Source organism: Cololabis saira, chromosome 10 (assembly GCF_033807715.1).
Source record: "Cololabis saira isolate AMF1-May2022 chromosome 10, fColSai1.1, whole genome shotgun sequence".
Classification (NCBI taxonomy): Eukaryota; Metazoa; Chordata; class Actinopteri; order Beloniformes; family Belonidae; genus Cololabis; species Cololabis saira.
This window is the reverse complement of record NC_084596.1, coordinates 1,345,484-1,369,386: the sequence shown is the minus strand read 5'-3', so window position 1 is coordinate 1,369,386 and position 23,903 is coordinate 1,345,484. Positions and strand designations below refer to the sequence as shown.

Below are 23,903 nucleotides of genomic sequence, written 5' to 3'. Positions count from 1 at the left end.
TACACTTTACTGGAACAATATAAAACAATAGAACTTTCAGTTTAATTCTATTCTTTGTGCATATTCCACCATATAAAATTAAATGAAAATAAGTAAATGAAACGGCCTTTAAACTTGTTTTTATTATTTTCAGTCTTAAATTTATGCACATTGCGTGGGGCAAAAAACAGCTGTCTCTGACTTGAACTACAATATAACCTGCGACAAGCTTCTTCAATTCTGCACTAAGTTCCGTTGGTCTTACATCTAGTTCCACCTGTTTAGCAGCAGAGGGGGAGTCTGATGAGGCAGCCGGCACTGCAGCCCCAGTGCGGGAGGAGGAATCCGGGGGTCTCGCAACGAGCTTTCCTCCCACACAGACTTTACAGCGGACGAGAATGTTTTTATCACTTTTGACCGAGTCAAACTCAAAATAATGTCTGTAATTCCAGGCGTTAAACGCTGCATGCTCCTGCTCTCTCTCGCACTTCATGTCGTCTCTGGTTTACCACTGAAGCCTGAATTATGGTTCCGCGTTAAATCGACGCAGCGCTTGGTGCGCTCATGCCACCTCTTGTGGCTGTGCAGACCAATTGCTGATCCGCACACTTTTCCACACAAGGGGCAGGTGTGTGTTGAACCTGGTTGAGCACTCCTTGCAGCGCTCATGCCGCTGCCTGTGTTTTTCCGCACGTGTTAGGGATGACTTCTCCTCCAGGTGGGAGACACCTGAGAGGCAGGAGGATCGCCAGATGTCTCGGTTTGCTGCTGTCTTTTCCAGGTTGGTTGGTGCTATGTTGCAGTTCTTGAGCAGTGCCTTCATGTGGTCCTAATACAACAAAAGTTGTCTCTAGACGCTTTCCAGAGACCCATACCCAGAACATGACCCCCGAGCAGTTGTTACATAAACAATGGCAGGTAAAAACTCCCCTAGTGGGAGAAAAACCTTAAGCCAAACAGTGGCAAGAAAAACTCCCCTTTAGGAGGAAGAAACCTTGAGCAGGACCAGGCTCATCAGGGGGGACCCTCCTGCCGAGGGCCAGACTGGTGGGTCAGGGACGGCAACAGCACAGCAGGCAGGTGGAAGCAGCAACGGGATGACCAGGGGTGGGGACCGCAGGCCAGCACGCAGCTCCCGAAGCTCCGGCCCAATCAGCAAGTCCCAGGTTGGGGTGCAGGGTCGGGGAAAGTATGTCAGCAGTATGAGCGGCGCAAAGTCATGAGATATTTTCACAAAACAAATACTGCATTTAGTAACGCAGTAACGCAGCCTTCTTTCAGAAAAGTAAAGGTAATCTAATTACTGTTTTTGCAATTGTAATCCCTTACTTTACTTGTTACTTGAAAAAAGTAATCGGATTACAGTAACGCGTTACTTCTAACACTGCATCAGACACACTAACCTTTGAGATGCTCAGACCGGCAGAGCCAGCAGGTCTAGCTCCGCCCCCTATTGTGTTTGCTCTCTGTTACATGCAGCGTCGGCCAAAGTTGGTAGGTCTTTAGTCCCTTTGTCCTGAGGGTTGTCCACATGTCCTGAGGGTTGTCCACATGTCCTGAGGGTTGTCCTGAGGATTGTCCACATGGATGTTAAAATCAGCAACAATGATTACACGGTTAAATCAGCACAGATCACAGACAGCAGTTCACTGAAATCATCAGAGAAGTTTCACAGTTTTTGCATCAAACATCGAGTCCTTGTCACTTGTCTTGGGGGAACGATTTCATCAGACTTTAAAGTCTATGTTGTCCAGGTCTGTCTTGAGAGGGATGAGGGTCTTCCACTTTTGCTCTTTGCCATCAGAGAGACCGCACAGGGATCTCTTAGATTTAGTCCTGCAGCTTTAGTCTTTGGTCGTGGGGTGGGTCGTCCTCTTCAGCTTCTCAAGGGAAAATGGTGGACGGAAACATCTCACACTGAGCACAATGTGCTAGATTATGTCAGTAGTTTTCAGGAGCATCTTCATCATGCATGTCAGTTTGCACAAGAGTTGTTGTGTTGTGATATGACATCGATGTAGACGATTGGAAGCCCATTACTACCAGACTGGACAAAACAGGGTCAATGGTCCAGCTGACTGCCAGACTCATCTTTGGTTTTACTGGGTTGGCTGGAGTCCGCTCCTGCCAAGAAGACCTGCAGGTCCAAACGTGGGCCTGTTGGAGCAGGAAAACATCTAAAACCTGCAGGGCAGCGACCCTTGAGGGCCAGAGTTGGGAAACACTGATCTTTAACCCATTTTCAGATTTCTGGATGTTCCTGAGTTTGTTCAAGTCCATCTGATTCTCTGTCAACAATTCAGATTTTAAAACTTAATCTATGATGATTTTTTTCTTTAAGGTAAAATTGTGGTTGAAGGACACTTTGAAGAATTTGGACTCCAGTGGGCTGAAGGAATTCCAGTGGTACCTGAATAATGCAGAAGAATCAAAGGATGGTTTCAAGCCGATCCCACTGTGTTATCTGGAAAAGGCGGACAGATTGGACACAGTAAATCTGATGATGCAGAGGTTCTCCTCAAAGACCAGAGAGGTGGCCGAGACGATTTTAAAGAAGTTAAAAGGTGATAAAGGGCTGTTGTAGAGAAGGAAAAAACACAAAAACCATCTTACTATGAAGATTTTATCCTGTTTAAAAAAATAACTGATAATAATGTGTTTCATTGACCTCCAACAGGAAAACCTGATGTCCAGGACAATCCAGTCTCTCCAGCTGGTGCAACAGGTAAATGGTTCCAGTCAGTCGCATTGATTCAATTCACAAATACTTTCCTGTGAAATGGCTCTATTTCCCTCCAGTCAGGATGCTCTCGATGGAGCCTCTGTAGAAGCTGCTCCTGATGGGGCTCTGGCTTTCCACAGTTTCAGGAGGAAATAGAGGCGCTCTTGAGCCTTCTTGGACAGTGATGCCGTGTTGGTGTCCCAGGAGAGGTGACGGAGCTCCAGAGCTGTCAGGGATGTTCATATGTTATTTGGGTAGCAACACCTGAAACAGCGATGCTGAGACAGATTTGAGCAGTTTTTATACACATTTATCTTAGCACCCACCTAAACATTTCTGCAGACAAGTCTCTGGTCACACATTGCGTAGGAAGGTGTCTAAGAACACAATTAAGGATCTGAGGTGTTCATCCATCTTTCAGACATCTGAGATACCAACCTGATGTGCTCTGATAGCAACTGTGGGGACCAATTCCACTCCAAGTCTTAAACCTGGACTTTCCACTTCAACCCACAACCCCTCAGGGCTCTACTGCTAACATCCTGGTACTAGAAACCCAGGTGTTGTTGTCACTTCCACGTTCTGAATGTTCAGAGGTGTTTTAAAAGCGATTTACTTAATATTGGACTGCTCGTCGTAAAGTTACAGCTGATCAGCGGATGTTCAGATCTTGATTGTTTTTAGAATTAAGTTGTTGAGTGAACTTCATAAAACACTAAATCTCTGTCTTTACGTTCTTTCATTAAGGTACGGTAGTTGAAGTTTGTAAAAAGTTGAAGTCTAAGCTGCAGAAGAAGTACCAGTGTGTGTCTGAGGGGGTCACGAAAGCAGGAAAGAAAACCCTTCTGGAGCAGATCTACACGGAGCTCTACATCACAGAGGGAGGGACCGGAGAGGTCAATGAAGAACATGAAGTCAGACAGATTGAAGCAGCTTCCAGGAAACCAGATGGAGCAGAAACAACCATCAGACAGGAAGACATATTTAAACCCCCACCTGGAAGAGGAGGACCAATCAGAACGGTGATGACGAAGGGAGTGGCCGGCATCGGGAAAACAGTCCTAACACAGAAGTTCAGTCTGGACTGGGCTGAAGGCAGAACCAACCAGGACATCCAGTTCCTGCTTCCATTCACCTTCAGACAGCTGAATGTGCTGAGAGAGGAGAAGTTCAGCTTGGTGGAACTAGTTCATCGATTCTTCTCTGAAACCAAAGGAATCTGCAGCTTTGAAGAGTTCCAGGTCGTGTTCATCTTTGACGGTCTGGATGAGAGTCGACTTCCTCTGGACTTCCACAACAATGAGGACCTGACTGATGTTACAGAGTCCACCTCAGTAGACGTGCTGCTGACAAACCTCATCAGGGGGAACCTGCTTCCTTCTGCTCATCTCTGGATCATGACACAACCCGCAGCAGCCAATCTGATCCCTCCTGAGTGTGTTGACATGGTGACGGAGGTCAGAGGGTTCACTGACCCACAGAAGGAGGAATACTTCAGGAAGAGGATCAGAGATGAGGAGCAGACCAGCAGGATCATCTCCCACATCAAGACATCACGGAGCCTCCACATCATGTGTCACATCCCAGTGTTCTGCTGGATCACTGCTACGGTCCTGGAGAACGTCCTGGAGAAAGTCCTGGAGAACGTCCTGGAAACCAGAGAGGGAGGGCGGCTGCCCAAGACCCTGACTGAGATGTACATCCACTTCCTGGTGGTCCAGGCCAAACTGAAGAAGGTCAAGTATGACCGAGGAACTGGAACGGATCCACACTGGAGTCCAGAGAGCAGGAAGATGGTGGAGTCTCTGGGGAAACTGGCTTTCAAGCAGCTGCAAAAAGGAAACCTGATCTTCTATGAATCAGACCTGAGAGAGTGTGGCATCGATGTCAGAGAGGCTTCAGTGTACTCAGGAGTGTTCACCCAGATCTTTAGAGAGGAGAGCAGCCTGTACCAGGACCAGGTCTTCTGCTTCATCCATCTGAGTGTCCAGGAGTTTCTGGCTGCTCTTCATGTCCATCTGACCTTCATCAAGTCTGGAGTCAACCTGCTGGAGGAAAAAAAGAACACAGAGACTGACCTCTATCAGACAGCTGTGGACAAGGCCTTACAGAGTCCCAACGGACACCTGGACTTGTTCCTCCGTTTCCTCCTGGGTCTTTCACTGGAGACCAATCAGATTCTCCTACGAGGTCTGATGGAACCAAAACAAGGAAGTTCACAGAACAATCGAGAAACAGTTGAATACATCAAGAAGAGGATCAGTAAGTATCTGTCTACAGAGAGAAGCATCAACCTGTTCCACTGTCTGAATGAACTGAACGATCGGTCTCTGGTGAAGGAGGTCCAAGAGTCCCTGAGGTCAGGACGTCTCTCCACAGATGAACTGTCTCCTGCTCAGTGGTCGGCTCTGGTCTTCATCTTACTGTCATCAGAAAAGGATCTGGAGGTGTTTGACCTGAAGAAGTTCTCAGCTTCAGAGGAGGTTCTACGGAGGCTGCTGCCGGTGGTCAAAGCCTCCAAGAAAGTTCTGTAAGTACCAACAGACACATGTTGGACCTCTGGAGTGGAGGCTAGTTTCTGAAAAATTCTCGTTTTACCTCCACATTTCATGTTTTCTTCACTTGTTTGGGTCTTTTTTTCAGCGCAACCTCACATGAGTGAGTTTACGCTGGTTCTTTCATTTCCAGAGACTTTAATGACACATTGGACTTAAAATCAAACACACAAGCATGAACTCTGACAAGGAAACACTTTAATTTATCTTTGTACTGGGGGGGCAGGATGAGCTGAAGACCAGCAGAACAGTTGGAGACACAACCACATTTTCTTCCATCACAGTCAAATAACCTGGTTGTTGTTCTTTTCTTCCGTCTGCAGACTGAGTGACTGTCTCCTCTCAAAGAACATCTGTGAAGATCTGTCCTCAGTTCTCAGCTCTCAGTCCTCCAGTCTGACAGAACTGGACCTGAGTAACAACGACCTGCAGGATTCTGGACTGGAGCAGCTGTGTCCTAGACTGGAGAGTCCACACTGTCACCTGGAGTCTCTCAGGTCAGAATCCACCAAGTGTTCAACTGGTGACCGTTACAACTGTTTGTTTGGTTGTTTTATTAGATCCCCGTTAGCTGCTGACCTTTCACAGCAGTTTCTCTGGGGTCTCATCAGAATCATCAGCTTAATTACATTATTATTAATTAAAATACATAAACAAAATGCTCACAACTCAGAGACAACAGACACTAGGGGCCAAATCCACAAAGAATAGATTGCGCCCGCAAATAGCGCTGTGAATTGCGTCGCATTTGCGCCCGCAATTTGCCCCGCTTTAAGGTCCTATTCACAAAAGATTTTGCTCTAATGATATACCAGCGCAAACACGCCCATAAAGTTTTGGAGCTGAGTGCAATTTGCCCTTTTCTGAGTAAGTGAGCGGAGCTGTTTCCAGTGTTCTCCATATTTCAGCACACACATTGGTCCATAATGAAAACTGCAGAAATAAAAAATAAAGCGAGTGAAAATAAAACGCTGTGAGGCGCAAGGGCACAATTTCCACTGGGAACAGGGGGGACATGCCCCCCCACTTTTCAAACTCATGCTTTTGTCTCTCTCCCCCCGTTTTTTTTTTTTTACAGTTTAAGAACTAACGGTAGGCTCAGCCTGTAAATCCTCAAGACACTGTGCGAAGACGGGACGGGAGCCCCGCTCCCTCTCCTCCCTCCTCCCTCCGTGCTGTTCAAGGCTGGTTTATGGTTCCCCGTTAAATCGACGCAGAGCATACGGCTAAGGTTACGCGGCGACGCGCACCGTACAGTGCGCGTCGCCGCATCTTTCAGGCCCTTTTTGTGCGCAGGCAAGCTTTATAGATGAGGTCCCAGATCAGGATCTGACGGTAATTCATGTTCTGTGTTTTGCTACACACACCTACAGGTCAGCTGTTAAACACACACATTCTACATTTATATGTTTATATGGGGGAATTGTTTGTAATAAAGCAGCCCCTTATGTATGGATGAATCCTGAGCTCCGTCCTGTTACTTTTATTTTTAAATCCGATAAGTCCACAACCCCACTTGATCTGATTGTCTACATGCCTGAATGTAGATTTCACCCTTAATATCATTCAGTATCACACAGGCTTGAATGATATTGAAGAGAGAGAGAGAAACAGAGACAGACGGGGAGTTTGCGCGCAGTTTAATACACGCTTCTGAAAGACGGTATTTGCTCCACTATTTTTGCGTGTGGCAAATAGCGCTGGCCTTTGTGAATTAGGCGCTTTTTGCAATGAGGCTTATTTGCATAGAAAGGGGGCAATTTTGCGCCGAATGTATGAATATTACCTAATTTACATGCATGCAAATGGCACCGGCGCAGACTGCCACTATTTGCTTGGCAGCGCAGTTTGTGGAGCAATTCCCCCTTTGCGGGTGCTTTGTGAATTAGACGCTCTCTTTTTGTCTCATTTGCACCGGTTTAGCGGCCGCAAAAGCCGCGCAATCCTTTTGTGGATTTACCCCTAAGACACCTGCTCAAAGTACAAAAACAACATTATAATCAGCACAATGGCATTATGACTCTACATTTCCTCTTTTTAAACTCAGGATTTACATTTTCTCATCACACTCTCAAACACAATATTAAGAAAAATCCAATCAATAGCTCAATTTAAAAAGAATAAAAAAATATTTTCCAGTTTTTCAACAACACAACAACTTTGTGGACAGTGTGAAATAGAACAAACAATCATGTGCTGTTCACATTTTAACACTCCCTTCAGCAAATCTACACACACAAACACCAAAGAAATAGAGGAAAAGGAAACAGTGTCAACACAATAAACAGATTAATAGCTCAATTCTTAACAGTCCATTTCATTCTCCTGAGTAAACAAAAATAACTTGAGCTTCTTTTTAAAGCTTATCATATTATCTAAAGTCCAAAGGTCTGGTATTTCCCTCCACACCACCATCGCTCTGTGATTCTTCTGTTTTAAGTTACTTCTTTACTTCTTTAAGTTACTTCTCCATGGAGGCAACAGAAACTGACCTGATGATGTTCGTCTCAACAAATGACTGTCTGTGTGTTAGGTTTAGGCACGTAACATTTGTATCATCAAACTCTCTGGAGACAAAGAAAGACACAAAGACCATTAGAGTTTACTTGCAAGGAGAGCAGTCGAGACGTGTAAGATCTCCAACATACTCCGATTTGTCTCTGCTGCTTCCTTGCTTTTATTCACTCTGGGTGTACCCTAGTTTACGGAGCTGACTGTGCCCCTAAAGGGAGGGGAAAAGGGAGTGGTCGCAGTCAGTGGACAGGTATAGATTGTTCTTGTTTAGCAACAAGAAGTTTCCTCTTCTCTGCAGATTTCTGCTTTATGCTGACAATTAGGAAACTTCTTGTGCAGCACTTTTTAATCACTTAACACAGCATTGTTTTATCAGTGCGTCACAGGCGTAAGCAAATCATCATACGTTCTGTTAATAGCAAGCATGATAACTTATTACTTTTTTACAATAGTTCCAACATTTCCCTCCTGTTTATCATGCATGATTATACAACACCTCATACTTCATATCACAACCTAGTCTTCTCAGAAGATTTTCACTAGGAGTTCATTTCTGTTGTAGTCACACATCTACACTCAAAGATCATCAATGTTCATCTTCTTCATGAGTGCCGAGGTCAGGGAACAGGTCCGGCAGATGCGGGTGGTCGTCGATGTCATCATCCTCTTCTCCTTCGTTGTCGTCCTCGTTGTCCGTTGTCGAGGAATCCGTGGCCAGCAGGGGGTATGTCTCCTGTAGTGATGCTGGCGGTTGGTGCCCAAGGGCCGTCACGATCAACCTGTTGAGGAGAGCTCGGAGACACGGAATGCAACAGCAGCCACACAGTGTGAGGATAGCCGCAAACACCGCTATGGATGTGAGCGCCGAGGCTACTAAGGTTTTGTAGCGTCCGAACACGTTCAGCCAATCCTCCCGCATGGAGGTATTTACCCCTGAATGGTCCTTCATTTTAGCGTTTAAGGCTCGAAGTCCTTGAATGGTCTTAGTCAGGCTTCCGTCCGAGGCAGTATTATTCGGGATGAAAATGCAGCATTGTTCACCGAACAGAGTGCACATTCCGCCTTTTCCTGCCAGCAGCATGTCCAATGCTATTCGATTCTGAAACCACATTAACGATGTGGCGGACAACTGTTCATGCACGGCCTCAAACCCATCCGCGGTATAGTTTCCTAGGCGTTGTACATTGTGATGGATGTTATTAATGCGGTCCGCATTTTTATTTGGTACAATGGGAAACACGGCGGAGATTAAGGGTAGGCTCTCAAATCCTGTGGCGACTTGGTCAACCAATTTGTACTCGTCAGGTACTCCGTGGGGAACACCTATTGAGTCGATGTAGGTGGGATCGTGGCCTTTCATCCACGATGCGGATCGTCTGGTCTGGTGCCAGCGTTCGGGCAGCACATAGTCTATGGCCAGCAGTAAATTGTCCACTGTTACTGGAGTTACTCTGACCGGAAGAATCAGAGATACTATGGCACGCAGGCCAGTAACGTTTTTTGGTAAACGGTCGAATAGGCGTTCATCACCAGATGTCTGCCCTGCTCACCGGAACAAGAGTGTGATTCATTTCTGAAACATCTGCACAATAGTCGGCTTGCAGTCTGCCCAATACGGGGCCATTTCCTGTCATATTAATGCAGGTAAAATTTAAACGTGGCACGTCCTTTGAGAACACTGGCTTCTTTTCTTGTGCTTCAGTCAAGGGATACACTTTAACCCATGCCACGCAAGATGAATCGAGTGCCAGATAAGTGGAATTCATAACCGTCACTAAGCAGGTTTGGTTTAGTGTGGCGGGAACGACCTGTAGCAAGGGCCTTGGTCCCATACACACAAGGCAATCCTGTCCCACGGTTTGTGCCGCCTGCTCAGTCATAAGCATCCAATTGTTATTTTGTCCTGAAATTCCGGTGGCAACATGGAGCCATCCATCCATGTCAGTAGATGGCACACTGATGGCCGACGCTGCAGCTGTCTGTGTGTAGTTGCTTACCCTGGGTTTGTCAGTACTTTTCATGGTGTCATTTACACACATTATGATTGGGAAATAAGGGTCAGCACCCGATGACCATGCCCAGAGCAACAGGCCCCAGCATGAGGTATTAAAGATCTGGGGCCTCATTTAAAATGGACTGCGTAGGATTCATACTAAAAGTGCACGTACACCCAAAAGCCGAAAATGCCGGGCGCAAAAAAATTCCGGATCAATAAAACCATGTGCACGCAGACTTGCACGCAATTTTCGGTTTATAAATCACAGTCCAGCTGGAAGGTTGGTCAGCTGAATCTGCCTCATATCCCGCCCTCTACACGCCCACTTCATACCAAAAATGGTATGTTTTTGCATATGAATGAGCCTGCTGAGCATGCGCAGTGGCTTCCTGCAACCTGTTTGGCTTCCACCGTGCCACTGAATTTCACTGAGATCTGAGATCGAGATGTTGAGGATGAGGTGGAGGACAGGAAAACAACATTATTTTGTGGTCACAGTAAAAGTAGAAAAATGAATAGTATAAAATACAGCAAGTGAGTGGCAGCACGCCGTTGTTGCGCGGAACGCCCCGGCACAACAGTGGGGACATGCCCCCCCCGTCTTTTCAAAATCATGTTTTTTCCCCCCCCACTTTTTACAGTTTAAAAACTAACGGTAGGATCAGCCATTAATAAACGTCTGTGCGAAGATGATACGAGAACGGCCCGGCAGCCCCGCTTCACCCCCCGCTCCCCCTCCTCCTCTCCCATTAGGGTTGCCAACATCCAGATTTGCAAATGAGGGACACCTCCCGGCCGAAAAATTTTGGGGTTTTTGGGGGTCAAAAACGCATAAATAACAGCATTTTGGCACAATACCTATAACAGACTATACAAACACATTAGGCTACTGTATTACACTAAATACACTTACAGTAACAAGATTGTAATAACAACTCATGATCAGTTTGATCAGTTTTGTATTTGAGGTATACATGTGAGACACTTATAGTTCAAGTATGTATTTATTTTTGGCACAATGTGCAAAATAAGAAGATGACAATTGCTGTCTCATTTTTTTGTGTTTTAACAGTTTAAAACAATGTAAACAGTGTAACAGCAATAATCAATTAAATCGTAGGCCCACTAGTGCAACCATGTTGTGCAAACAGTTTTAGGTTATTGCCTAGCCTACTTATTTGAAACTTACTAACTTTACAGTAACTTAACATTTCTTTTTTTTCCAACAAAAAAAGTGAACAACAAATCAACAAGGTGCAATATATAACACTGAAAGCAAACACACACACACACACACACACACACACACACACACACACACACACACACACACACACACACACACACACACACACACACACACACACACACACACACACACACACACACACACACACACAACAGCACCGCAGACAGTGTCTGCCTTCTCCCTATCTCTGTCTCTCCTTAAGATTTAAGTGTCCATCATTGGGAAGCAGGGGTGTCTGTGACAGATTGGTCCTGACTGAAGAAAGACTGAAGAAAGAAATGAGCGCTCCTGCAGCAGCGCTCATTATTCCGTGCGAGACTAGATGTAAATATTGGCACGCGCTTCACTTCCTCACAAACCAACGCAGCACACCCACACCGCGCGCACGCCCATACACACACACAGAGACTGAATCACACGCACATAAGCACGTGAGCACTGCATACTGAGCGGTCCTAGTGCCCTTAGGATTCAGCTGGCCAGGCAGGCAGACACACAATGTGCGGCGCACAAAGAGAAAACATATATGCATCCTCCCTTTACCCGTGCGGCCGCTGCGGCGGGACAAAGAGCGTCCCGTGCGGGATGCGCTCATTTTGGCTCAAATGCGTGATGTCCCGCCTAAATCGGGACGGTTGGCAACCCTATCTCCCATCTCCCCTCAGAGCTGCTCAGGGCGGTTTATGGTTCTGCGTTCCTTTAACGCAGAGCCTACGGCGTAGGTGCGCGTCGCCGCGTACCCTACGCCATAGGCTCTGCGTCGTTTTAACGCAGGACCCTAATTTAGGCACCATACACCCGCACGTAAAGGTTTCACGCGCGCGTAAAACTCATTATATATATAAAAAAATCTGTGTCCCTTTAGGGAAGAAATGAGGGGCTCCGTGGAGCCCTAAACGCTCTACGAAGCCCCTCATTTGTTCTGTCTTACAGCGGTGGGTGAAGAGGAGGTTCCCAGCGTGTCACCGCGGCTGCAGCAGCAGCACCAGAGTCCTGACTGACGGTTCACACACAGAGGGACACGATCAGCGCTATTTTATTTTAAGTCTGATATATGTTGTGATGTGTGATGACATTATTAAGAGTATGACGTGAATCTGGCTTCATTTCACCACCTCACAGCCTGCGTCGCCAGTTCCCGGTGTCTTAAGTAAATTCTTACGGGAGGGTCGGGGTTGCCGTAAAGATAAGCAGATTTTTCGGTTAGTTTTTTCTTTTTTGATCCGAGGGCTTTGCGTAGATGGTGGCTTCCGCAACTTTCAGGCGCTTTATAGATGAGGCCCCTGAGCGCTTGGGACTGCAGAGGACTACACATGTCCTCGGTTTTCTGGACAAGTTTGTCCAGGATATCATTGTTGTTGTTATTTCAAAACAGCCTCCTCTCTAAGCAGGTCTCGTTAATCCTGAGAATGCTGCAGGCTCTTCACTGGCTTTCGAGCCTACCTGCCTCTAGTTGGCGACAGATCTGCTCTATTACCAGGCTCTGTTCTCAGAGACTCCTATTTTGAGGGTTGTTCTGAAATAATCTTTTTACAATGTGATTGGTGTACCCACGTACTCCTTTCTGCTATCTTAACGGCCGTGGGCGTCGTCAGCAGCACCTGATGTGGTTCTTCCCACTTGGCGGAATGCCAACATTTTTCTCCTTATGCTCCGTACCAGGACCCAGTCTCTTCATGTTCCACTAGTTGATCTTCTTGTGGATCGATAGGCGTATTGGACTCGTCTTTCAAATTTCTTTGTTTTTCCCGCATCTGTCTCATATAATCAGATAAATCTGTTTCTTCCTCAGTTTTCCACCGGTGTTTAAAAGCCGGGAGCCTATATGGTCTGCCGAATAACATCTCGTACGGCGTACTTAAACGGTGATGTTTAAAATACATTTTTACTAGATCCAAACATTGAACCCAACTTCGACCAGTTTCTTCCATATATCTTTCCAGTCGATTTTTAATGGTACCGTTTGTCCTTTCAACTAGATCCGCGCTTTGGGGATGATAAGCGCAGTGATGTCTCAGGTCGATGAGAAACAGTTTGCCTATTCTATCAATTAGCTGATTTACGAAATGTGAGCGTATATCAAGCATGCCCTACATGCCTTTTTTTTTTTTTTTGTATAGATTAAAGCCATAGGTTGTAAATACTTTTCCTATTTTGGTCTATCATCCCTCCTGTTTGAGACATGAGGCCAAAGATCCTCTATACAAGATAGCGCATTACCGTTACTGCCAATGGTATGAAATGGTCTCCACTTCCTGTCTCCTAAGTGGGCGTGTCGCCCCTCTCCCCACATCGTTTTGGAAATCTACAACACTAGATACCGTCAACAGCTTCCTTAGCACTTCTATTCACGGAAGCCTGTTCTCCGTGTTTCATCCGTAGTCTCTTTTAAAATCAATTACTAACCACCTCTGAGGTATACCAGGGGCAACACGATGTGATTAGGCGGAGCTCAAAACTTGGGGAAATTGGAAAATTCCATTTTTATTTGGGTCTGTGATGCCACAGTTCCCCTTGGATCACAAAGCTCACTGAGCGAGTAGTCATCAGACTTAAGCCGCTCAAACAAAACAAAATAAGTATCTTTCTTGAACAGAAACCTCTCCTGTTTAACTTAAAATTGTATAAATGTATATAAAACAATAGAAAGAAAGAAGAACATCAATAATACTGCACATTTTATGGTGCAATAACAAATGTGCAACCAGAAAGTCTGTAGAAAACTTATATATCTGTGCCTCAAAAGACATGACTGTAGGCTGCAGTTGTAGTAAAACTAAAAAAACAACAAAAACTTATGAACAGTTCAATGCCATTTTTCTATTGGCATTTTAAGACTATTCTTTGACTCTCACAGTAATACGGGACGAAGCGCGTCTCATTTTAGCTCAATATGGGATACATACTTTAATTTATAAATACGGAACGATTTCCTTTTTCAAGGGATGGTTGGCAACCCTAACCATAACCCTTACGCTCCAATATGCTCAAACGTTTAATACACTTGTATAGTACAGACATAGAGCTCAGGCTCACAGCTACTAAAATAAATACTAGATTAATTATTGAAAAGAGGACAAAACACAACATCAGATACTAAGACACCTTGTGACTTTTGCACTTGGACACCATATTGAGTTAAATCTAACAGAGGTGTCAAGTAACGCAGTACAAATACTTCGTTACCTTACTTAAGTAGAAATTTTGGTTATCTATACTTCACTGGAGTAACTATTTTTCAGACGACTTTTTACTTTTACTCCTTACATTTTCACGCAATTATCTGTACTTTTTACTCCTTACGTTTTAAAAAACCTCGTTACTCTATTTCATTTGGGCCTTTAATAAAAACTATCCAGTTAAATTGCTCCATCCGGATAGAGTGAATTTGGTTGTGGTTGTTTCAGATGTTCTTGTCCAGTTTTGTTCTTACATCCGTTCCCTCAGATTCCTGCAACTAAACTTGGATGTACATTCCAATAAAGGTTAGGATAAATGATAACATGAACATGAACTTTGACTTTTTGCACCATTACAATACTTATAGGCAACTAGTCATCATATCTGCTGCTCTCTGAAACACATGTTAATGCTCAATAGTACACTTATATGCTTCTTTAATATATTTATATTAACACATGTTAATGCTCAATAGTACACATATATGCTTCTTTAATATATTTATATTAACACATGTTAATGCTCAATAGTCACATATATGCTTCTTTAATATATTTATATTAACACATGTTAATGCTCAATAGTACACATATATGCTTCTTTAATATATTTATATTAACACATGTTAATGCTCAATAGTACACATATATATTTATATTAACACATGTTAATGCTCAATAGTACACATATATGCTTCTTTAATATATTTGCATTATACTAAGATGCATTCATTTTCAATGGCTTTTGTCCTTAATGGCTTTTTTCCCCCTTACATTACTTTTACTTTTATACTTTAAGTAGTTTTGAAACCAGCACTTTTATACTTTTACTTGAGTAAAAAACTTGAGTTGATACTTCAACTTCTACAGGAGTATTTTTAAACTCTAGAATCTATACTTCTACCTGAGTAATGGATGTGAATACTGAAGACACCTCGGAAATCTAATCAAAAGATGAGTTGCGGTACAATCTGCAAATATGCTTTTGTATGAAGAAGATAACCAGTTTGTCTGTTTGTTTGTGTCCTCTCCTTATCCAGGAGATGACACAGAATGAATGACTGAATCCATTCATTAATGAAGTTTACTTGAGCATATTATAAAGCACCACCACTGCAGTGTCATATTTTTTCATATTAATTCATATAATCTATCAACTGAGATGAGGCTGTCATTCCTGAGAATATTCCTGCATTGGGAAGGAGTTTCTTTCACTTCCTTAAGAAAACTAAGGAAAAAAAACAACAAAAAAAAACAGTGGCCTCAGAAAATGAGTCATTATATTAATATTTTGTTTCTCTAAGAATGAACTGTTGTGGACTGAACAAAAATACAAAGGTATGATGAAATAACCATTTCATCTATTTAGCCCTTTTTCATGAATGTCTAATGAAATCTGTTATCCACCAGCTCCAGACAATCAGATACAGAGACAAGCTTACTTCCAAAAACACATGTAGATTGTGTACTCTAAAATGTAAATAAAACAGAAGGTGCTGACTACCAAACCACTTTATCTTTGACTATGACGAGTACCAAAGAACAATTGCTGAAGCTTGCTGAAATCAAACTCTAATTTACCTAGTCAGTATGTCTTTTCAAAACTGTGGGTCAAAGGCATGTACATCTGAAATAAAAATCCGTCTTCACCATGACAGCTTCCCTGCAGGTGTAAACAACAACTCTTCACAGAAATAGTTTAATATTTCTGAAATTTTGCAATGTATTCTTTTTGAGTGATTAATCATTATATACTAGATGACTGTGAAGACATCTGACTGTGACCTGGATGTCTGATTGACATTATAAGGAACAGATTAGTCACTTATTATTTTACTTTCCAAGATTTCTTTCTCTTTCCGGTCTTAGGGAGGTGTAAATGTAAAGTCAACTCCAATTTTTTTTCTTCTTTAAACAAAAGCATTTCTTTAAATTACTTTTACCATGAAAGGTAGACACTTTTAAATTAAAGTCATACTAATCATTTACCAAAGTCAGTTTTAAATTATTAACCATATTTTAAATTAAAGCCATTCTATCCAAAATCATCATTAATTAAATTCAGTTGAAATTAAAGTGAATTAAAGTATTAACTTCAACTATTTAATCAATATATAAATTAAAGTCAGCATTTTAATCACATTATTTTATAAATTATAAAGTAATAATGTCAAGCAGCATTAAAGCAAACATGCTGAAATGTAACTTTGACTAAGTTCACCTCTAATAATAATAATAATAATTCAAATTAAAGTATACTGCAAGCTTTTAAATATATACCATATTAACTTTTATCTAGATAAGTCAAGTATAATTTTAATGAATGTTATACTAACAATACATTCAGCCACAGAGGAAGATTTGAACAGAATAAACAAAGCAGTCTTAACCGACCATTAGAGCCTTGGAGAAGAATTCCAGGAGTAGACTTGCTTGCTTGTCGTTTGGTGTGTGTCTGCATGCTCATGTCAGCAGCTTTCTCAGGTGTTCCGGGTTGGCCAAACGAGCTCCCAGCAGCCACCTTGCTGCTGGTGCATTGTGGGAGTTGTAGTCTTCTGGGTGATTGTCCTGTTCAATATAGAGATCTTTTGCTCTCCTGGGTTAGGACTCAACAGTAAAACTGTCTATCAGTGCAGTTAAACTATACATTGTTTTTACCTTTTAAATTCAACAACCTGATTCTGGTTGAGGAGGCATTCTTCGTCTATTCCTTCTTACTGACGTTTATAAAACTTCCTTCTCTCTCTCTTCACTTGCCTTGTTCTTCTTATTCTTCTTGCGTTTTCTCTATTGCCTTACGCTCTCCGTTTTCCCAGCGCTGGGCCGCATCTTTCTAATACTGAACATACTCATACCCATATTTCTTTCTCCATGTTTCAACTCCCTTGCTTTCTTCAATTATCTTGTCACCAAGTTTGGTTAAACTTGTGGGAATTTAATTTTCCGTCATAACCAAACTTTTCCACCCATATCTGTAGGTATTTAACCTGTTTGGGGTCTGTCTTTTCTATACATTTCCAGACATTTGACTTCAATTTACTCTCGAAGTTTTTACTTTACCCGTTTCTCACATCTTTTAACATGGGAATATTTCCATTGAAATATTACCCCTTTCATTCATTCATTCACACCCCTCTTTTTGTGCACTTATTCCCTTATTCTTTGCCAGGGGAGTCCGTCCTCCCACGGAATTTAACTACTTCTCTGAGTAGAGGACTCCGTACGTCCCACACGGAATTTAACTGGTCTTACAACTTTTAACGGCAATTAAAAACTACTTCTCTTAAGTAGAGGACCCGTATATCCTTCCTCAGGCCTTTAACATACTTCAGACGTCTTTATTAATTCAGGTCTCTTCAACTCTTATTACTATATTACTATAATAAGACTGACTTACCCTGTGATGTGTCTATCTCTCCTGCTTTCGGATGTCGTCAATCCTCGGGTCCCAGCGGTCAACCGAAGTTGGTCCCGTCAAAAGGGTTTGTGCCTTGGCCAAGGTCTTTGTCCACCGCGTTCGCGTCGAACCGCTGGAACCGTCAGATATGTTGACATCCGGCTCGAAGGACCAAGTAAATGTTAGGTTTAGGCACGTAACATTTGTATCATCAAACTCTCTGGAGACAAAGAAAGACACAAACACCATTAGAATTTACTTGCAAGGGGCTTTCGGTTGTGACATGTAGGGAGAGGACGCACGAGCGAAGGCTCCCGGTTAATTTTCTATTACCTTCCTTTTTGAACCATTTTTTATCTTGAATCTCGACGTAATTTACAAGATAAAATCCATCTGACCACTTTGTCCCAGAGATGAGCAAGCCAAAGCAAGCAAATTCAGCTATTAATTTGCAAACCCCGTCCACACGTGCTGCGGGTAAGCTAGCAGCCTTCGCAGCTAAAGATCCTCCGACAGCGGCTGGAGCCAGCGCTGCTGCACCTGCACCTGCACCTGCAGCCGCGGCTGTGGTGTTAACTATGGACCAACTGTCTGCTGAGTTCGCTAAACAGAGAACATCACTCAAGGAGGACGTTTCTACTCTGATTCAGGATGCTGTTAGACCAATACAAGCTTCTCTGGACTCACTACTGTCAACAGTGACCTCGTTCCAGAGCCGTCTTACCTCCGTCGAGTCTGTAGCCGGGGACAACTTTGAGCGGCTAACAGCGATGGAGTCCGACATCAAACTGCTGCAGAGCCAGAACCAGGCTCTCCTGGACCCGTGCGACGACCTGGAGAACCGCTCACGGAGAGCTAATCTCCGCATACTGAATATCCCTGAAAGCAGGGAAGTCAGCAAAGATCCCGTAAAGTTCATGTCAGAAGTTCTGATGGACATGATGGGTCCTGATGTTTTTTCCTCCCCGCCTGAACTGAAGAGAGCCCACTGGACCCCAACCTTCAGAGCCGCCCAGAGATCTTCCCCCCGCCCGTTCCTGGTCTGCTTCTCCAGGTTCCAGCAGAAAGAAGCCGCGCTGCCAGGAATCATGAGCTCAAATACCAGGGTGCCACTGTGAGGATTTATCAGGATGTCAGCGCGGCTCTGGCCAAGAAGAGAGCCGCGTTTAACAGCGTGAAGCAGGCTCTGTATCAGAGGGATGTCCGTTTCCACCTGCTCTACCCGGCCCGGCTGCGAGTGATGTGCGGAGACGACGTGTTTACCTTCGACTCCTCTGATGAAGCTCAGAAGTTTTTCGACCAGAGGTTCGGTAAAAAATAAGACTGAATATCACGGCTTGGGCTGCGTTGCCTGGCAACAGTTCATCACCTGATCTGGACGGCGGCCGTGCCCGTCTCTCTGACATATTGTCAACCTGTGGCTCGCGGACCCGAGGTATGGACAGTTATGGTATTGGTGGAATAATCAATATGATGCTGTATCATTGAATAAGGAAAGAAAAATACTTTAATATTTTTTCTTTTTTTTTAATTTATTTTTTATTTTTTTTACTGTGATGTTGAGGTTGCATGCGTTTTCATATGCGCTCGCATTTACTTTTGATAGTTGCTGATATAGTTTATTATAGAAACTGGGAGCCTCGCAAGGCAGAGGTAGTAAGGAAATGGTATACCAGAAGTTGTTTGGAATAGTGTTTAGCCTGCAGCTTGCCTCAGAGAGAGTGACAGGTATAGGCTTAGTTTTAGTTACGTTTTTGTTCTTAGATAGGGTTGGGAAAAGGGACACCGCCACATTCTTGAAACATATACTTATCTCTTTAAGAGAAGAAAAGGACCAAAGCTGTACTTTTACTTACCTTTCTGCTCAGTTTATTTTCTTTAATTAAACATGGTAAATTACATTAATGCAAGGGTGGCTGCTATGCGATTCATTAGTTGGAATGTGAAGGGTTTAAACGGGCCTGTTAAAAGAGCCAGGGTATTCAATCACCTTAAGTATTTAAAGTGTGATATTGCATTTCTTCAGGAAACCCATCTACAGATAAAGGATCAGGTCAGACTTAAAAAGGGATGGGTGGGGAATATATTCCATTCCAACCTTAATTCTAAAACTTGTGGGACAGCCATATTGATGCATAAAAAAATTCAGTTTAATGCAACCACTGTTATCTCGGATCCACGGGGGCGATTTGTGATGGTATCAGGACTCCTCCACCATAAGCCTGTGGTTTTAGTTAATATTTATGCCCCGAACTGGGATGATGATAAATTCATGAGTAAAATCATGTCATTAATTCCAGATTTGAACTCACGACAACTGATTTTTGGTGGAGATTTAAATTGTGTGATAAACCCAGCGCTTGATCGCTCCAGTTCTACCTCTGCGAATATTTCTAAAAAAGCCAAGCTATTATCGGCGTTTATGGACCAAATAGGAGGTGTTGACCCCTGGCGTTTTTTATTCCCACAGAGTAAATCATTTTCTTTCTTTTCCAATGTACATCACTCGTATAGTAGAATAGATTATTTTTTCATTGACCGGAACCTTCTATCATTTGTTAAAAAAGTTGAATATTCATCTATAGTAGAGTCAGTTCATGCCCCTGTATTATTAGACCTTGCATTTCCTCCTTATCAATTTGAACAGTCCTCCTGGAAATTAGACAGACACCTCCTGACTGATGAGAGCTTTTGCCAAATGATATCGCAAAAAATAGATGATTTCATTGATTTCAACCAAAAGGATGACATTTCTCCTTCTCTCCTGTGGGAGACACTAAAAGCAGTAATCAGGGGTGAGATAATATCGTATTCAGCTAAAATAAAGAAGAAGAACAGACTAAAACAAGAGGAGCTTATTAAGGCAATATCTATGGTTGATGCTCAGTACTCTGTCTCTCCCTCCCCTGAGATCTACAAAAGGAAGCTGGACCTGGAATTTGCTAGCTGCTGAAAAGACAGGACGTCTGCTTTTAAAAGCACGAGGGTATGTCTATGAACATGGTGACAAAGCTGGACGTTTACTATCACACCAACTTAAGTGCCGCTCGGCCTCTCAACAAATACTACAGATTCGGAAGAATGAAGGGGAATTAACCATTGACCCAGAAGAAATTAAAGAAACATTCACCTCTTTTTATTCAATCCTGTATACATCAGAGATGACAAATGACTACTCCGACATGGAACTTTTTTTTGATAACCTTCACACTCCGTCTGTTACAGCAATTCATAGAGCCGGAACGGAGCTTCCATTGAGTCTTACAGAAATCGTGAATGCAATGAAGGCAATGCAGAACAATAAGGCGCCAGGCCCTGATGGGTACCCCATAGAGTTCTTTAAAAAGTTCTCTGACAAACTATCAAAACTCTTACTGGATATGTTTAATGACTCTTTGACCCGTGGCTCACTTCCGCAGACTTTGACTGAGGCATCAATATCCCTCCTGCTAAAGCCAGGTAAAGATTCCACAGACTGCGGCTCATATCGTCCCATCTCCCTCCTAAACTGTGATGTGAAGATCCTGGCCAAAGCCCTCGCCTTACGCCTAGAAACAACGATGCATGATGTGATATCAGCTGACCAGACCGGTTTCATTTTAGGCCGGCACTCGTTTACAAATATTCGTCGGCTGTTGAATGTTATCCACTCCCCTGCGTCCAGCGCTGTTCCTGAAGTGGTCATTGCGCTGGACGCACAGAAAGCGTTTGACAGGGTGGAATGGCGATACTTATTTACATGTTTGAAGAAATTCGGATATGGCCCTAATTTCATTTCATGGATTAAACTGTTATATACATCACCCAAAGCCTCTGTAATTACGAATGGTAAGCGCTCACAGTATTTCCAGCTATCAAGGGGGACCCGTCAGGGCTGTCCAATCAGCCCATTGCTGTTCGCTTTGGCCATAGAGCCCTTGTCTATTACACTCAAAACTTTGCCAACAATTACTGGAATCCATAGGGGGGGGGGGAGCAAAGAGTATCTCTCTATGCGGATGATTTGTTAATTTATGCATCTGACCCTGTCTCTTGTGCTCCCCATATTATTTGTGCACTGAGGAGATTTGGTGCTTTTTCAGGGTACAAACTGAACTTAAATAAGAGTGAATGCTACCCTGTTAATGACTTGGCTCTTCACATTCAGGACGGTGTTTTACCGTTTCAAATGTCTAAAAATGGCTTTAAATACTTGGGCATTAATATTACAAGGGATATGCAGAGTCTTTATCAAAAAAACTTCAATCCGTTATTTGAGAAAGTCAAACTGGACCTGAAGAAGTGGAGTCTACTTCACCTCTCCTTAGCAGGTAAAGTGAACTGCATCAAAATGAATGTGCTCCCTTGGTTTCTTTACCTGTTCCAATGTATCCCACTGTATCTTCCTAAATCTTGTTTTAAATCCATTGATAAGACTTTAATTTCATTTATATGGGACGGAAAGAATCCTAGGGCGCGGTTAGAGCTGTTAGACCTAAATGTTAGGGTGGCTTAGCTCTTCCTAATTTTTGTCATTATTATTGGGCCTCTAATGTTCAAAAAATCATGCACTGGCTTCATACTCCTGACACGGACTGGTGCCGCTCTGAAGCCTCATCTTGCATTTTTTCCTCCCTCGCAGCCCTGGTTACCTCCAGCCTTCCCCTCTCTATCTCTCAATACACTAGCAATCCTGTAGTTAAAAACACTTTAAAAATCTGGGTTCAACTTAGACGGAGCTTTGGGTTTAAAAACCTTCTCCATCTAAGTCCCATTCACAACAATCACCTTTTCCCTCCAGCTAGGTTAGACTCTGGATTTGCTCTATGGCAGAGACGAGGCATTCATAATTTTAAGGATATGTACATAAATCGTGTTTTTGCAAGTTTTGATGATTTCTCACGCAAATTTGGCCTACCTCGGTCTAGCTTATTTCGTTATTTTCAAGTTCGCCATTTCGTTCAGCATCAAGACCCCAACTTTCCACATATAACATCGCCCTCTGGTTTAGATGATCTGTTGAAATCCCCGTTCAATCCTAAAAAACTCATCTCAAGAATAAGTGACAATATAACCTCCTTTAAAAACGCAACCCTAACAAAAATCAGGGCAGATTGGGAGAATGAATTAGGGGAGGACTTGCAGGAGGACATTTGGGAAAAAGCTCTATTAAGAGTTAAAGACAGCACCTCCTGTGCCAAATTAAACGTAATACAGTTCAAGATCCTACATCGCATGCATTTTTCCAAAGCAAGATTGGCTAAAATATATCCTAACACAGATGCGAGTTGTGACAGGTGTCAAACCACTCCTGCTGTTCTCTTTCGTGTTCGAGACTGACTCTCCACTACAGATTAATTTCATTTATCTGTATGGGAACTGACCTCGAACGAGGCAGTCTCGTGGAATACCTCTTTAAGACACACGTACTGGTGGCCCTGCCTCCATGCCAATCACGGGGCTACATAAGCCCCCCGTGGGCAGTAACACCCTGATTCATTTGATTTCCACGTTGGCAGACGTGGGGTTACCTCAAAGCGTTTCTGTGAATATTGTAGCTTACCTTTGTGTAGAGAGCAGGTCCTGCGGGGCTCCTCTCAGGATCCTTTGGGGTCCCAGTTGTACAGATTATTCCCATAGAAAATCCGGGCACGGTAGTCGAACCCGCCGGCGGCGGGGGAAGCACTGTTGCCTTTGTCAAACAGCGGGACATTGTACCGAACCCGCCTCAGGCAGGGGAGGTGCAGTAGTCGCCGTTGACTCGTCGCGTCGTACTGCTTGTGTTAAACCCGCCTAAGGTGGGGGAGACCTGGTAGTCGGCGCTTCATGAACTGCCTGTACGCGGCGTTCCTCAGCGTGAAACCGACCTAGTTGGTGGAGCGCTCGTGGCGCCGTGTACAAACATTTAACGTTGTAAACACATACATATATATTATTGTCGCAACGGCGTTAGCGGCCTAAACCGCGGCAACGCGCTGAGTTTGTAGGTTGGCTACTACTGTTGTTTATATATACAGGGTTCTCCTAGATTATATATATATATATAACTAAGGTTGTAAACAAACGACTAGGGGACAGCATTAGCAGCAGCACCGGCATCTGTCTTCCGCTTCCGCGTGACGTCGGCGTCGGCGGGAGGGGTGGGCACAGGCCACACTGCGGCCGGTGTCCACGAGAGGGCACTGTTGCCTGTGCTGCGGTTTGCTGGCTGTTACCTGGCGTTATATATATATGGTGTGGTTTACACACATATACATATATTATTGTTGCAACGGCGTTAGCGGCCTACACCGCGGCAACGCGTTGAGTTTGTAGGTTGGCTACCACTGTCAT

At 43.6% G+C, this 23,903-nt stretch overlaps 1 protein-coding gene across 1 annotated transcript in view; it reads left to right on the top strand.

Annotated features, from left to right (window-relative positions):
- The first annotated feature begins 2,044 nt into the window (after nucleotides 1-2,044).
- LOC133451734 (NACHT, LRR and PYD domains-containing protein 3-like) overlaps nucleotides 2,045-23,903 on the top strand; it is a 43,568-nt gene continuing 21,709 nt past the window's right edge. The window contains exons 1-4 of the mRNA XM_061730876.1: nucleotides 2,045-2,122; nucleotides 2,321-2,543; nucleotides 2,657-2,704; nucleotides 3,449-5,231. Coding sequence (XP_061586860.1) covers nucleotides 2,045-2,122; nucleotides 2,321-2,543; nucleotides 2,657-2,704; nucleotides 3,449-5,231 — 2,132 coding nt within the window. The remainder of the gene's footprint in view (nucleotides 2,123-2,320; nucleotides 2,544-2,656; nucleotides 2,705-3,448; nucleotides 5,232-23,903) is intronic.